Source organism: Populus alba, chromosome 12 (genome assembly GCF_005239225.2).
Source record: "Populus alba chromosome 12, ASM523922v2, whole genome shotgun sequence".
Classification (NCBI taxonomy): Eukaryota; Viridiplantae; Streptophyta; class Magnoliopsida; order Malpighiales; family Salicaceae; genus Populus; species Populus alba.
Genome location: NC_133295.1, coordinates 5,488,063 through 5,505,335, shown reverse-complemented (window position 1 = coordinate 5,505,335; position 17,273 = coordinate 5,488,063). Strand labels below are relative to the sequence as shown.

General features: G+C 31.0%; 2 protein-coding genes across 2 annotated transcripts; both read left to right on the top strand.

The window, feature by feature from the left end:
• Positions 1–6,661: 6,661 nt before the first annotated feature.
• On the top strand, positions 6,662–10,015 carry LOC118046335 (AP-3 complex subunit delta). The gene has a single exon (XM_035055182.2). The coding sequence runs from the start codon at positions 6,828–6,830 to the stop codon at positions 9,732–9,734; it is 2,907 nt and encodes a 968-aa protein (XP_034911073.1). The 5' UTR covers positions 6,662–6,827; the 3' UTR covers positions 9,735–10,015.
• Positions 10,016–12,675: 2,660 nt separating this feature from the next.
• Positions 12,676–16,843, top strand: LOC118046336 (protein SAR DEFICIENT 1). Its single transcript, XM_035055183.2, has 7 exons — positions 12,676–12,884; positions 13,049–13,124; positions 13,461–14,010; positions 15,583–15,743; positions 15,826–16,017; positions 16,116–16,212; positions 16,320–16,843. The coding sequence occupies exons 1-7, from the start codon at positions 12,793–12,795 to the stop codon at positions 16,457–16,459; spliced, it is 1,308 nt and encodes a 435-aa protein (XP_034911074.1). The 5' UTR covers positions 12,676–12,792; the 3' UTR covers positions 16,460–16,843.
• Positions 16,844–17,273: the final 430 nt, after the last annotated feature.

The following is a 17,273-nucleotide window of genomic DNA, read 5'->3' as shown; positions in this document are numbered from 1 at the left end:
AAATAAGTAACAATAAAAATAATGAGGATCAAATTTGATAGATAAAAAATTTCAATAAAAAAATGATAAGGAAAAAACAAATAACAATTATAAAAATGAGGACCAAAGTTAATATAAAAATTAAATTTTAAGAGATAAAATTGAAAATAAATATTCAAAACAAAATATATATATATATAGCAATTAAAAGTTTGAGGACCAAATTTGATATAATCAGAAAATAATATGATATTTTTAAATTTTTCTCAACTTTCAAAAGGTGTTTTCCACTTAAATTTTTTAGAAAAACACTTTCCTGAAAACCAAGTCAAATTTTTCTTTAACTAGAAAGTATTTTTTGTTAACTAATTTTTTTTAATGAAAAATAAATATAAAAAAAATAAAAAATATTTTTTATAAAATCACTTTTCAGAAAACAAACGTAATCTTTATTTACTTTATGTTTCATAAAAATTAAAATTGGCCCTTGTTTAGGGAATCCTGTTTTATGGTGGAGAATCTCTTGTAAATCAAGAATCTTTATCTTCTAGTGATTAATAGTTGCAATTTTGTTTTTTCTCGAAAAAGGAACATTTAAGACGAAGAGCAAAATAAATTTTTTATTTGTTTCAATATTTTTAGTAATTGTCTGGCATATATTAAAAGTATAATCTTGTAAAAATTCACATCACGTACCTTTGTATTTGTGTTAGGGTTAATGACTCAATTTATTTTTACATCATAGGGTATTTCTCTAATTTGTCATGTTATTCATAATTGAGTAAATTTTATTGCTAAGTATACGCTAAATGGATGAGACTTTCAAGTCATTCCACCAAAATTAGTTATCGCGATTTTAATACTAGTTAAGTTCTAAGTCAAATACTTCTACGTGCAAATCACATTACTGATTCTAATGGATTGGCCTCTAAAATAAAATTATTTTAAATTAAAATAGGCTCCTCCATCCAGACTTACAAAAACATCTTCTTTTAGAAGAACATAAAAACATTGTAATTATGTACTAAATATATATTTTCACTATTGCAAATTTTTTTCTAAACAAATTAGCAGGCATGCAAGCTATTTTTATATTTTTTTTTTACATACAATAACCAAAGTATAAATTGAAAAGCCTACACAAGCATCTAATTAAATAAATCAATAATCATTTATGTAAATACATGAAAAAAAAATCATTAATAATAACAAAACAAATTTTGAAAAAAAATTAAAAGATAAATATAGATCATTATATTTAATCACATAAAATAAGATATTTATTTGATTGTGTTTACTCAACTTATTTATTTAAATAAATAAAAGAAATATGATTTAATAAAATAAAATGCTAAAAACAAAATGTTAAATGACATTAACTTTTCAAACTCGTAACCTGAGTCATTAGAGTTAAAGTGTTACAAATGAAAAAATATATATAAAGCTGAATTACTAACAAATTAAATGTCTAAAGATGAAAAAAAACAACAATTACACAAAAAGATATAAGAAAACATTTTAATTAAAAGAATCTAAGGTAAAAATGAAAATAATAATAATTAGAGGGCACACCAAAATTTTCAATTGAAGGGTTAAATTGAATTGAAAAATAGATTTAACAAAAGGAAAAACAAATCAAAAGAATGATGGTCAAATTAAAAAAAATAAACAATATAAATTTTGATTGAATGATGAAATTTTAACGAAAGGACCAAGAAAATAACTTAAAAATCAAAAGAATAAGGTAAAAAAAAAAACACATGAGAAATTGTAATTGAAGAACCAAATTTAAAACAAACAAAATTTTACTAAAGGAATAATAACAGGAAAAAAATCAAAAAAATAAAGACTAAAATTAAAAAAGCAAAAGCAAAGAGGACAAGTATGCACTCTATCAGCTAAAAGAGAGAGAAAACTAACATACCCCCTGACAATCTTTTGATTATCAATGAATCAGTGCAAAAGATCAAAATACTTACACCTTCAAGGCTTCCTTTTTTTAACCCATAGGCAAAAAAATAATTTTATTGTAGCCCTTCACGGTAAATTGTGTCTAGTGCTAAAATAAAAAACTCTTGCCTATATATATTTGTTAAATATAATATAATACTAAATAATTGCACTATCAGTCCATTAAATGTATACCCCTTTTCAATTAAGTACATGGACTTCTATTAATTTGTTTTTGTTAATAGATGGCGTTTTATTTGCTTTTAAATTGTTATTGCTACTCCAACTTTCATTTTATGTCAATCGAGTATATAAATTTTAATCTTTTTGTTTTGATAAACCAACCTTTATATATATATATTTTTAAAATCAAGTGCTTTCATTAAATTTTCATTTTGTAATATGACTCTTTTTTTATATATAAAAGTAGTATGTGAAATAAAAATATTTTTAATTAAAAAAGTAATTTTATAAAAAATAAAATAAATAATTTCAAGATGCAAACCCTTTCCTTCAATGGTAATTCATCAACATAAAGACTAAAAACTCTTTTATAATTAATTAAAAGTGACAAATAAATTATTGATAGAATTAAAAATAACCCCCTCTATAAAGATTATTTTTTCCCCTGTGTTATTTCTTTGTTTGTGTTATTTCAAATCACATGTTTTCATAATACATGTCATGTTTTTAGACTATTATTTGCTATCAAGATTAACACAAAGACCTATTTTTTTATCAAAAAAAAATCTCAAGGTAAAAAAAAAATCATAATTAAGGAGATAAGTTCATTTTTTCCCTGAGTTCAAGGTAGTTTTAGGTTATTTAGTTTAAAAATTTACTGAAATTCTTGATTCGAATAATAAAAAAAATATTTGTGTATGAAAATAAAAATAAAAATTAAGTCTATGTACTCTATTGACATGAAATGGAAGTTAATTTTATGGCAAATGACACATCATTAAATAATAAAGAAATTGGCAGAATGTGGATGAAAGTACTTATTTAATTTTTTTTGAAAATGTTTACAAACTAAAAAAAATAAAATGAAGTTCATATATTTGACTGAGATTGAAAAATTGATGTGCTAATTGTAATTCTATATTGGATGTAATAACCCGATTTCGAGTTTCTCCTAAATTAGTAATTTAGTAAGAGCAGACTGAGAAGAGTTTCAAATGCGTAGAGAATCCAAGCTAAAATTTTGGACAAATTTGAAAGTTTAAATGTACCCTATTATACCCAAGATTGAAAGATAATGCAAGTTGAAGGTTAAATCAAATTATTATTGGATGAATTAGTATAAAAATTAAGTATGAGGACTTAATTAGGCTTTTTATAGGCCTATTTATTTTAATTATGGGCCCAATTAAGAATTTTAATTAAGTGTTAGAATAAATTTGGGTCAAATTAAAAGAATTAATTAAGTGCAATGACTTAATTGGGCTTTTCATCGGAAAAATTAATTTTATTAGGGACTTAAGTGGTAAAAATATTAAGTTTGAAAGCTTGATTTGGAATTAATTGAGAAGATTGAAATTTTAAAAGACCAGATTTAATTTTTCCAAAATCAATAAAGTGAAATCAAGGATGAAATTTCAAGTAGATTAAAGTTTGGAAGTCAATTAAGAGCTAAATTGAAGAAATACAAGATTAAGAACCTTTTTGCAAAAAACACATGAATTTAAGGGGCCCAATTGAGTGAAATTAGAGATGAAATTAAAGAAATTGAAAATTTGAGGGTCAGTTAGGGATGAAATAAAAGTATCCAAGATCAAATACCAAATTAAAAAAAGCTTTGTTATAATTGATGAAATTGAATTGATTGAATTGATTGTTATAATCAAAATTCAGAGACTTGGGTTATTAACTTGATAGGGTTCAATAAGCTCGGTTAATTTAACAATATAATTAGAAAAAAAAGACATCAACACTATGCTTGGGAGGAAAAATAGAAATGTCACTACAAAAAGTTCAATGATGACACCTAAAGAGGACACATGAACTATTAAAGCAATGACTTGGATGGTAAACCAAACAAACTATTATGAAGCTAAATCTCATTTTTGTATTAAATCAATAATTTAATCTAATTAAAAAAATAGTTTGAAATATCTAAATTTAACAAGAAAAGACCTGAGATAACTTAATTCAATGTCAAAATTAGTGGAAAACCCTATAGAAAGAAAATTATTATTATTATTATTATTATTGATGATGATGATGATGATGGATTCTAATCTTCAATTAAATAAATATTGAAGGATGAAACTGAAAAAAATACATGAGCGTTGCAACAAAAAAAAAAAAACTCAAACGAATCTTCTAAACCTGAATTAATATCCCAAATTTATAGTCAGTGAAATCCCAACCTAGGCTTTATTAAGAAGATCAATTTTCAATAATTTTAATGCTGAAATAAAAAATAAAAAATATCAATTTAAAAAAATTTCTCAAGCAAAAAAATAAAACAATCAAAAAAATATGGATCTAATTTGGTATAAAAAATGGAGAATGAAATTGTCAAACAAAATCAATATTAAAAATCATCCTAAAAAGCAATAAAAAAAAATATGGATCTAATTTGGTATAAAAAATGGAGAATGAAATTGCCAAACAAAATCAATATTAAAAATCATCCTAAAAAAACAATAAAAAAAATAATAATTAAATTTGACTATTGAAAAAAATTAAAAGGGTGAGATTGAAAAAAAAAACTTCAATCTTATAAATCATTCAAAATATATCAAATAGTAATTAAAAAAAAAAGAAATTAAATATGAAGGAAAAATTAATTGAAGGGCTGATTTAAGAAACTAGATTTAAGAAAAAATCAAAATATATCTTATCTCTTTCTATTTTTTAAAAAAAAATTGATGAAGAAAAGCTTTTTTCATTGGACAACACAAAACCTAATAGACCTCTTTATTTATATATACATATATAAAACAAAAACCCTTTATGCTCAATTTGATTTTCAAATAGATCAATTTAAGATAATTTAAAATCTTTTATGAAAATCTCTAACCTAATCATATGGCCGCTCTATGGATCGGCAGAGAAGCCCACTTAAAAGCCTATGAACTTGGGAGAATTGTACTAAGCAGATTAGAATTAGTTAGTGTTATGGTTTATAGTAAATTATAAATTAGTCCCCGTAGTATTGTAAATTAAATCAAATAGCCTCTCTAGTTTTACAAATACTTAATTAATTCTTGTATTTCAATTTTTTTGTAACTTGATACTTTTGACCTATTTCATTATTTCTTAGTTTATTGATTTTTTGAAAATAAAAATTATAATATAGAAAGATCGGTGAGGAAATAAGATATTTCTTGAAAAAACTAATAAGTGAGTTAAGCATAGTAAATGCTAGTCAAGAGATTAATTAATTATTTTAAAAACAAGAGATGATTTAATTTATTTTGTTAAACTGGAAGGATTAATTTATAAGTTACTCTATCCTTTATGCATCCCGCCCCTCTCAAATAAAAAAACAAAAGGAAAACATGTTCAACACACATAATTACTAAGAGTTAATTATCATTGGTCTGACTTTACCTAGATTTTGATCACTATAATGCCTAAAAAATTAGAGTTGACAAGTTTTTGAACAAAAAAATTTATTTTCAATTTATTTTTATTTAAAAAACCTATAAAACACCCTAGCAACATAATAAATCTATTTATAACCTCAAAAACACAAAACAGTTATCCTAAAAAAAAAAAATCAACTCGAAACAAAAAATCTTTATAAGCTCAGATCTGTATTTTTAGGCACTTTTAATGTTAAAAAATAAATACCTAAGTTCAACTCTCCTTATCAAATAAAATTATTTGACAAAAAAATCAACTATTTTTATGGCCAAAATTAGTGCAAACAATATTTTCCTTTCTCTACCATTAGAATTTGATGATCTTTCTCTCTTATCTCTCAAATTAAGAACTAAAAATAAAAAAAATAAATTTTTTTTATCAAAATTAAATTGAAAAAATATTGAGGGACTGAATAGGTATAACAAGTGAAGCTTGAGGATTAAAGTGAACTTTTTGGGAGAACATTGAAACCATCACCCATTTAGGGTGCCTTTTCCACTTCGGTCCCCCATACTGCAATTTTACCCTTAGTCAATAAATTTGATTCAATTGTCCTTTAATTTGGCTTAAAAGGATGTAATTGTAGGAAAAACAAGTTTAGGGACCAAAATGAAAAAAATAAAATTTTTTGAACTGTAAATCCATAGTAAAATGCGAGAGAGTGAACAATGTTGTTTACAATAAAAAACTCACACTTTGAGTATATTTTATAATAATCAAACGTTCTTTATAACCAGCAAAGTGTTAAATCCACTTTCATATCCTAAAATTATTGAAGAAATTAGTTGAGAAATTAAAACTACTTGTGAATCAATATTATTTATTTGCTATAAAGTAGTTTCTTTTTAGAAATTGAATTTCTAGAGTATGGATTATTTTTTTATATTTGATAATGTTAAGAAAAATAACTTGAAATATACTTTTCAGTATTTGACTATGTTATAAAAAATAGCATAAAAAAACTTATTAATATATTTTTTTAAATTTATTAAAAAATAATGATTAAAAATGACAGATGAAAAACTTGAAAATAATAAAATTAATAAAAAACACCAAAAAAAAATTATGAAATGTTTTTATAAAATGGATTTAGAAACATCAAGATTAAATATATAATTTCCAAAATTAAGATGTAACTAACTCAACCCATCTTCCTCCTGCAATTTCACTTCCCAAAAAAGGAACAACCCTTGTTCTTCGACGCTTTCCCCTAAAACACCACCGAACAAAAACATAAATAAGAAGGAAAAAAAATCCTTCCTCATTCAATTCATAAATCAAAACCCATCTCTAATTCTTCAATGGCATCTCCTTCTCTAATGGACACCCTTTTCCAGCGCAGTTTAGATGACATAATCAAAGGTCTTCGCCACCAACAAAGTACCGAATCCACTTTCATATCCAAAGTTATTGAAGAAATCCGTAGAGAAATCAAAACCACTGACTTGCAAACCAAATCCACTGCCCTTCAAAAACTCACTTACCTCAATTCAATCCACTCCATTGACATGTCATGGGCATCTTTTCACGCCATTGAATGCATCTCATCTCCCACTTTCGCTCACAAAAAGATTGGTTATCTTGCGATCTCTCAGTCCTTCAACGAATCCACACCTGTTATTTTGCTGATCACTAATCAATTAAGGAAGGATCTCAATAGTGGCAATGAGTTTGAGGTGAGTTTGGCTCTTGATTGCTTATCTAGAATTGGCACTGTTGATTTATGTAGAGATCTTACTTCTGAAGTTTTCACTTTGATGTCCACTTCTAAGGTTTTTGTTAGAAAGAAAGCTGTAAGTGTTGTTTTAAGGCTTTTTGAAAAATACCCAGATGCAGTTAGGGTGTGTTTTAAGAGACTTGTTGAGAGTTTGGAGAGTAGTGATTCGCAAATTTTGTCTGCAGTTGTTGGGGTGTTTTGTGAGCTTGCTTCCAAAGAACCCAGATCGTATCTTCCATTGGCACCTGAGTTTTATAGGATTTTGGTTGATTCGAGGAATAATTGGGTGTTGATTAAGGTCTTAAAGATTTTTGCAAACTTGGCTCCTTTAGAGCCTAGGTTGGCTAAAAGGGTGGTTGAGCCGATTTGTGATCATATGAGAAAGACTGGGGCGAAGTCGATGGTGTTTGAGTGTATTAGGACTGTGGTCGCTAGCTTCACTGAGTATGAATCTGCAGTGAAGCTTGCAGCTGTCAAAATTCATGAGTTTTTATTGGAGGATGATCCGAATCTTAAGTATCTTGGACTGCATGCGCTATCAATTATGGCGCCAAAGCATTTGTGGGCAGTTTTGGAGAATAAGGATGTTGTGATTCAGTCTTTGAGTGATGAAGATCCGAATATTAAACTCGAGTCTTTGCGTCTGGTTATGGCAATGGTTTCAGAGGGCAATGTGGTGGAAATTTGCAGGGTTTTGGTTAATTATGCGCTCAAATCTGACCCTGAGTTCTGCAATGAGATTCTTGGTTCAATTTTATCAACTTGTTGCCAGAACGTGTATGAGATTATAATTGACTTTGATTGGTATGTGTCGCTTCTCGGGGAAATGTCAACAATTCCACATTGCCAGAAGGGGGAAGAAATTGAGAATCAGCTAATTGATATAGGTATGAGAGTCAAGGATGTTAGGCCAGAGCTTGTTCGTGTTGGCCGTCACTTACTGATTGATCCAGCATTACTTGGGAATCCTTTTCTGCACAGGATATTATCTGCTGCTGCTTGGGTGTGTGGGGAATATGTAGAATTCTCGAGGAACCCAGTTGAACTTATGGAGGCATTGCTACAGCCTCGTACCGGTCTCCTGCCTTCATCAATCAGAACAGTTTACATGCAGTCTGCTTTTAAAGTCCTAATCTTTTGTGTATGTTCTTACCTTGTGCAAAAGGAAGATATGACATCAGAAGTTTCAGATTTGGCTTCTAAAAGGGAATGCTCAGAAAGTTCAGATTTAGCATCAGCTAAAGCTCCAGTTGAATGTGACCAAGATGAAGGATTCAATCCAAGGAATTCAAACCAATCTTATGAAGATCCTTCTGTTGTTAATGGTGGGCATGGACAGTTGTCTACATCTGCATTAATGGAGGAAAAGAGTTTCACGCATGAATCTGTTTTTAAACTGTTAAACTTGATGGAATTGGCTATGTGTCCATTATTAGGCAGCTATGATGTTGAAATACAGGAGAGAGCACGGAATGCACTTGGATTTATTGAGTTGGTAAAACGGGATATATTGAATCCTTCGCTGCTCAAGGAGGCAAATTTGGAGACCGAAGAAGTGAGTGCTTCCAGAATTGTTGAATGGGTACATGATGCTTTCTCTGAGGAGCTTGGTCCAGTCTCAATAACTGCCCAGGAGAGAGTACTAATACCAGATGAGCTAGTGCTTAAGGGGAATCTTGCTGACTTGGAAGCAATATGTGGAAATGTAGAATTGCCTTCATCTTGTTCATTTTCTCTTAGAAGTCCATATTATGGAGAAAGTGCTGGCATTTCATTCTCTAACCTCCAAGATGAAGAAGATCCAGAACCATCAACCGAGGCCACTTCCTTGCTTACAGAACACCGGAAGCTGCATGAGTTGTATTACCTCCCTTCAGAAAAGAACGAAACTATAACTATAGCAAATGATTACCCACCTGCCAATTATCCAAGTTCTGGCATTAATACAAATGATGACACCCAAGATTTAGTTACGCTTACAAACCAATCACTAGTCTCAAAGAGAAAGCCAAACCATGCAAAGCCTAGGCCCGTGGTAGTGAAGTTGGATGAAGGAGATGCAGCACCTGTCACTGCCAAGAAACCAGAGGTGAAAGATGATTTACTTTCTGGTGCCATTCGTGATATACTCTTAGGTAATGAAGCTAAACCTGCGTCATCTCAAAGTAATCCATCTGATAAGTCATCTATTAAGAAAAAAGGGAAGGAGAAACTAAATGTTGATCTATCTGATTCAAATGAAGATCTAGCTGTTAGGGAACAGAACAATCCTGAAAATCCAAGTTCAAGGAGAAGTAAACACAGGGGTCATGGTAAAGAGAAAAGCAAGAAAAGTCAAGGGAAGAAGGATGGTGATGGAAGGGAAGATGGTGGGGAGAAAGAAAAACAGAAGAGTAGAAATCGTAATGGCAAACACAAAACTCGTCAAAGAGCTGATGCACCATTAAATGTGGTTGCTCAAACACCACCTATTCCTGATTTTCTCATATAACATTAAAACTTTGGATCAGTGCTGCAATTAGTGACTACCGAAGTGAAGGTGGTTGAATTCGTCCCATGTATTCAACCACTTTGAATGCTAAGATTAGTTGGTTTTTATTTTTCGGCTGTAGATTAGATATATTCATTTTTTGTAAGATATTGTGCTTTTTTTAGAACTTTTTAACTCTGGGATTGCTTTCGAATGTAAGACACTGTAAAAAAACGCGAAATTGAAATGTTGAAATTGAGATTGGATAAGTGAACAAAAAAGAGAGAGATAGAGATTGCTTAGATTTCTTAGCTAAAAAGACCAACATACAGTGTTAGCATATCATCTGTCTCTTACTCTTGAATTCTGACTCTGAGCCTTACCGGATAATGCCACTGCAAGCATAATTTTACCATCTGAGTGGAGTTTGGTAATAATTGTCTTCCATGTATGTGTTTTTTCAGTGCCACCATGACCTCAGACAAAAAACAATCGACCTTTTTTGTTATAATTTTGTTTTTCCACAGATTCAATAACCACATAATAAATCTGTTTTCGTTCATCATTCCAACGCTGGTTAAGCTGGACAATTCCCGCCTTAATTGATCCTGACCATAATTCATCTCTTCTTCCAACCTGTTGAACATTTCTGCAAAGGTTTTGCCACTCCTTTGCACAGTATTTTCAATCTCTGTCAATGCATAATTTTTCAATTGTGCATCCCTTAAGTGTGTAGCTCTCTGAACTTAATATTATTCTGGATTTTATATAGGAAATCTTCGCTCTATATTTTAGTGCAAACTCGGGTCAATATCTTTCTTGCGGCAGAATTATTTGCTTTTTCGTTATATATTCAAACGGGAATATCTTGAGCTTCGGATATCAAAATCAAGCGATTCAAAATCCCAAAATCATCTACACGTCTAAGACTACAACTTTAATGAGGAGTCGAAGTGAGATAAAATTATTTTAGATAACAGAATCTGACAGTAATCTAGTTGGTCAAAAAGGTTCTTGATCTGACAATGCTAAGCATCCAAATTTGACTGAGAATCTGCCCTAAGAACAATGATCTCTAGGACCTAATAAAGGTGTACGTCAATTTTTCAACATGTCACGAGTGACAAAATATAGTTAGGATGGTCAGATATCGTGCGAAACCAAATCAGAATCAGAGCCTAAGTTGGAACAAAAAATTACGACAGCAGCAGAACCATTTTTTTAGTGCAAATTCTGAGGTATTTATCCAACCTTAAAGACTAGATAAAGAAGGAACGAATTTAGCATTATGAAGACTCCTGATCAACCTAGAAAAACCTGATGATTTTGGTAGCAAAGAGAAAGGATAAAACGAGCAGAAAACAGCTCAAACAAGATTTTGAAAAAAATATTTCTTTCTTTGCTTTTGTCAATCTTCTGGCGAACATGAGCTAAACTCCTACACTCAGTTCAAAAAAGATATACACTGTCTCCAGCATGTAGGGTCCAAAATTAGGTAACAACAATAGTGTGGGTAAACTGTCACCTATCCTTGTTATTAAGATGAATGATTTGTAGCCTTTTTATACAAAGTATTCATATGTGGTGTGTTAATCTCATATTGTGTTTAAAAAAATTGCACATATACAAGGAAAAGATCAAATCTGATGTCTTTTAAAGTTTGAAGCAATGCTTTAATGCTTTAGTAGTTGAATTTATGTGCTAGGTAGTATCGTACAATAAATGGAATAAAGTCGGGAGTTGGTTTTGTTAAATTTTATAAGCTGAATATATAAGAAAACAAGACATGATGCACTTGAGGTCTTGGCCCAGCGGTTGAAGGGACTTGTTCCCTTCCTCTGCATCCTGGGTTCAAATCTCACCGTGTACGCCTGTCACCCCCGCGGTGCCTTACATGCTCACTGGGTTTGCAGGATGTTCAGTGAGCCGTGAGATTAGTCGTGGTGCGCGCAAGCTAGCTCGGACACCCACGTAAATAAAAAAAGAAAACAAGACATGATCATCTAGTATAAGACGAGATACAATTTTTAACTTTATCTTTCTCAGCTTAGAAAGATAGAGATTCTAATGAAAAAAATCGGTGGTTGAATTAATAGAGAAAGCGTGTTTTTTTATGCTAATTTTATTAATTGTAACTTGAATTGATGTAATATTAATGCAAATTTTTTTTTTACAAAAATTTAACCTGGACTATAGGCGATCCAAGCCTTCAATATGGCTCAACCCTTATTAGACACTATTCACCATCTTTTCCCTCTTATAAACCTGCCACTCTCTCCCACTCTCTCAAGTTAATCCTAACTAACATACTCTTAAAATCTTAAACCCTAAATTGTTATGAATAAAAAATAGAACCCAACAATGAAGTTTTTTTAATATAAAATCATAATTTTAATTTTGAAAATATCTGCCAGGGTGATTTAACTAATATTAAAATAATTTGATAGAATATAAATATCAACGCAATAGTTTTAAGCATTAAAGACAAACATCAGGACATATTTTCTCTGTGCCAAAAAAGAAAAGAAAAGTATTCGTCATGGTGATTTCATTATTTACCAGCTACTGAATTCGGGGCCCATCTCCTGGCACCACCTCCAAAACACAGGATGCTTCTCAGAAATGAAGCCGATGTCTGACCATTTTTATATTTTCACACGAGAATATTTAAATGATCGAACGGCAAAATTCTCCATTAAGAGCAACCCAATATATCTTCATAGACGCAAATGTTTGTACCGTATAATCCGTTGAATGATCACAGCCGCACAATTCATCGATTTAAGAATCAATCTCCCCAAAACCTATCAATCACGCTTGATTGGGGTTGACTTGGAGTCAAAGTCGTGACATCTTATACCCGTAGGTCACTCCGCCTTTCCATTTACCAAGTTATTTCCTCCATGATTCCAAGAAAGTGCTTCTGTTCTTTTTTTTAAATTTTTTTTGTGCCCTTATATACCGCTTGTAGATAAAAGAAGCCCTAAGCACAACTGATCAACCCTGAACTCGAAACTCCTCCGCCATTTCATCTTCTAATTAACTCTTCTTCTTTTTTGCATAAATATCTTCAAATCACATGGCAGGTAAACGTTTTCTTGAAGAACCGGGTTCGGACTTGGATCAGCCCAACGATCAGAAAAGAATGAGAAGAAGACCTTCTTTTGCCTCGTACGTGCTTGAATTTTGTGTTTGAGATTCTTCTTTTTGTACTTTCCAGTTCTTTTGTTTCTATTTGTGAAAACTGAGTTTGATATTTGAAGAAAACAAAAGAGATTGCACTGCCATCAAGAAGGTGTATCTCATGTGGTGCAATGATTTCTATTTATTTACAGGGTAATTGGAGAAGCAGTTATGGTGAATTCCTTAAAGAACTTCTGTTTGGCCTTAGAGCCAATGCTCAGGAGAGTTGTAAGTTAATTAATTAAGCTCTACTAAGTTATGTTTTTTCCAATGAAGAAGAAACAACTTGAATACATGAGATGTTTGTAGTTCATGTTCATTCTTTCATAATAGCACTTGTTTAAGAAAAAACCTTAAGTATACTTCGTTTTACTTGTAGATCCTCACACCATTTCTCTACTTGATCGAACATAAATGTTATATGTCTTCCAATCCAGGGTTTGCACTAATTTTGTTTTTTTGGACAACTTACATGCATGTAAAAGCCCTACCAAAAATACATAAAGCATGCCACAAATTACAAAGAACAATTAATTTGATTCTATTAAACATGTTTTTTCTTAGGTGAATGAAGAAGTGGAAACCAATCTAAGACGTTCAACATGCTCTTTGACTAGATCACCTTCGTTGCGAATCCAATCCCTTGAACCGTCAAGTCTACAACTAATGTTCAGCAAAAATCTCTTGCTCCCTATATTTACAGGGAGCAAAATAGTTGATCTTGAGAGTTCTCCGCTCCAAATCCTTCTTGTAGACACAAGGGGTGATCAAGTCGTTTCGACATACCTTCCTCACCCGGTCAAAATTGAAGTTGTGGTTCTCGACGGAGACTACCCTTCATATGATAACCGTACTTGGACTAGTGAAGAATTTAACAGAAATATTGTGAAGGAGAGAACAGGCAAGCGACCTTTGCTCGCCGGAGATTGCCTATCGGTTACACTAAGGGATGGGTTTGCACCGATCGGAGAGATCGAGTTCACCGATAATTCGAGTTGGATTAGGAGCAGGAAATTCAGGCTTGGTGCAAGAGTTGTTCCGGAGAGCTATCAAGGAGTCAGGATTCGTGAAGCAATCACTGAAGCTTTTGTTGTCAAAGATCATCGTGGAGAATGTAAGTCTCTTCTTCCTAATTATCCTTTTTCTTTCTTAATATTTCATTATGATGTCTCATCAATTGAAGCATGACTTCTAGCATGAGACATATATAACCTTAAATCTACAATTAGCTCATGGTATTTTATGTCTACCGAACGTACGTGAGTTGGTGATAATAGAACTGATCGTATAATATTTCTCAATTATTATACTAATTATATTCTTCGATAATATTTACCAACCTTTTTCAAGATAATCTTTGCTTACTTTTCAATTTGCTGCCCCTCAATTATTTTATCTTCTGCTTATTTAACATTTCTAATGTTAGCGCCTAGCCTAGTACTTCATGATGTGCATTTTTATATGATTTCAAATGGGATAATTCATTTTTTTTTTAGAAGAAAAGGGAAATAGCTATTCTTTTTCCTAGTATATAGCATAACTCTACGTACATGCTTCGCTATACAACAGATTTTAAAATAATTATCATACTTCACGTTTCAACACAAAACTCCTAGGGTGGAGGAATCGGATGCCATTAATATTTACATATTTATTTGTTTATTTTCTATCAGTTATTGTTATTATTAGATAGTGTGTTTTTGGTAATTGCGATGTAGATATTTTTATAAAACTATTATTCATTTAAAAATAGACATCAATTTTATTATTTTTTTGAGATTTTTATAATGATTTTAATATTCACATCAAAACTATTGAAATCAATTTAAACTTTCTTACTCTTATAAGGTTTTAGAGTAATCGCGTTACATGCCATCATTCTTGTTAAATAATACTAATTTCATTGAAACATCTCTTTTAAACTTTTTATTTTTGTTAAAATTAATATTTTAATAATATTTTTAGATCATTTTGATTCGCTGATATCAAAAATATATATTTTTTTAAAATAGAAAAGCATCGTCTTAATGTATTTCTAAACGAAATGTATTTTAAATCATAACCGCTATCATAATCCCAAACAAACTATTATTCTTGCTATGATTAATAATTTACAGCACGAGAATGCATGTAGCTCTCACATTGATATATATATATATATATATATAGAGAGAGAGAAAAGGCTTTCATTATGACTTTTGACCTACTTAACATAATAGTATACTCTTTGCTAAATAATTCTTCTTTTAAGAATAATTAGAAAAATTACATAACACAAAAACCAAGGAAGGGGCTAAACAGAATGAACAGCTAACACGATTTCACTAGTCATTAACAATATTATCATAATTATATGATAGAAAAACATTACGTGTCGTTTCATTATTTGACTGGGCATTAAAAAATTATTTTGAATCAAGGGGGCCCAGCAAATTTCAGAGTCAATGTATATATTCAATAGGTTAAACTCTAACTGAGATCGGCAACTGATCACGTGTCCTACCATGAACAATCCCAAGATCCTAACTCCTGGAACGAGCAGTCCCAATAAAATACAAACAGCTTGATTTTGTCCACTCATCAATGATAATTAATTACTCATTCCTTTTCTCTCATCGATTGAAAAAGAGAACTTTGAGAAATCTTCGTTTCCTATTCATCTTCTATAATAATCTTCCACTTGTAGTGTACAAGAAGCATCATCCACCGATGCTACAAGACGAAGTTTGGCGACTTGAGAAGATAGGGAAAGACGGGGCTTTCCACAAGAAGCTAGCCGCCGCGCGCATTAGCACCGTGCAGGACTTCTTGAAGTTGTCCGTTGTTGACCCACGGAGGCTTAGGGAGGTATGGATTTACATTTTCCCTTTACAGCACGGCAATTCATACATTTTTTTAGAAATTAACTTCGTTTCTATTACTTGAACAGATTTTAGGCGTTGGGATGTCTGAGAAAATGTGGGAAGTTACAATAAAACATGCTAGGACTTGTGATCTGGGGAACAAACATTTTGTTTTTCGACGGCCCAATTGCACCATCACCTTCGACCCTATATGTCAAATTGTGCACGCAGTGATCGACGGGAATTCGTACTCCACTAAAGAGCTTCCAAGCAATACGGTAAGGGATCATCCAGGCACACATTTGCACAGGTTTTTTTTTGTTTTTTTTCCTTTTCTTGTGATAATTTATTTGTTTCATTCTTGACATTTGCACAGGGTTATATTGACACTTTGGTAAGACGGGCATATGTAGAATGGAACTCTTTAGAGGAGATTGTTGGGATTTCAAGTGACACACCTCTGCTCACACAAGGTGTGTATATATATAGTTAATTCTTCTTTTGATAAAAAATGCAAATAATAAGACCTTTCATTCTATATATTAACCATGGAATCGCTTTATAATAAATAAATAAACAGGCGAGCTAGTGGATCAATACCCCAGTCACCATCAGTCGATTGCGAGATCATTTCAACCACTTGGGTATTCAATATTTGATCATGGAGACGTGGAGATGGGGAACCTACCAAGCAGTGCCCATCTTGGATACAACAATTAGCTAGGAAATAACTTAAACCTATCATGGTGTAGCAGCTCAACCGGGATCCGCCATCGGATGGTGAAAAATAACACCCAAGTCTTCCATCAATGGCAGTTGGTGGTGGATCGATGGAGCATCAGCTGATGTGTAGAAAACACTCAGAACCTACCCTGATGCCGCGGTTTATGAACTAGTCAATGTTCGCCTACAATTGTGATTACCCAGCAATTACACTATCCTGCGCTTTCCTGGCAAGTGCAATTATGTAAATAGTTAAGCAAATAAAGTGAGAGAAGCTGCGTAGGAAATCCCTGAAGCTTGATGCTTATGGTGTGAAGATATCATGTATCCTAGTCGGTCAAGCAATAGAATCATAATAATATTATCTTTTCGTTAAAACTAGTTTATTCATCGCTGCAGCTTGGATTAATAATCTATTAAATGTGAAAAAATAATATTTAAATTACCAGAAAGTTTTTGATAATATTATAAAACTCATTACAGTGGTTTAAATTTAAAATATCAATACCCAATTATTTTTTTAAGAGCACGGGTTTTAAATTAAATTATATAGGAGTTGTTGTAAAATGATCTTGTTCATTGGATAGGTCTAAAAAAAAAAATCAACTCATTACTGAAAAATAAAATAAAATAAAATCTCACATTAAATTATGAAATTGAAACTAAAAAAAAAAAAGGATAAAAAATGGAAAAAAAACCCAAAGAAATTAAAAATCCAATATTAAATGATAGAATTAAAAAAAAAATTAAAGATAAAAAAGGAGCAAAAAACTTTTATTACTTGATAAAAAATATACAAAAATCTATTTAC

Excerpts from the sequence above, each read along its gene's own strand:
- LOC118046335 (XM_035055182.2), top strand. The coding sequence starts at position 6,828 with ATGGCATCTCCTTCTCTAATGGACACCCTTTTCCAGCGCAGTTTAGAT.
- LOC118046336 (XM_035055183.2), top strand. The coding sequence starts at position 12,793 with ATGGCAGGTAAACGTTTTCTTGAAGAACCGGGTTCGGACTTGGATCAG. Across the intron at positions 13,125-13,460 it reads AGCCAATGCTCAGGAGAGTT|GTGAATGAAGAAGTGGAAAC; the intron begins GTAAGTTAATTA and ends GTTTTTTCTTAG. Across the intron at positions 16,213-16,319 it reads CACACCTCTGCTCACACAAG|GCGAGCTAGTGGATCAATAC; the intron begins GTGTGTATATAT and ends ATAAATAAACAG.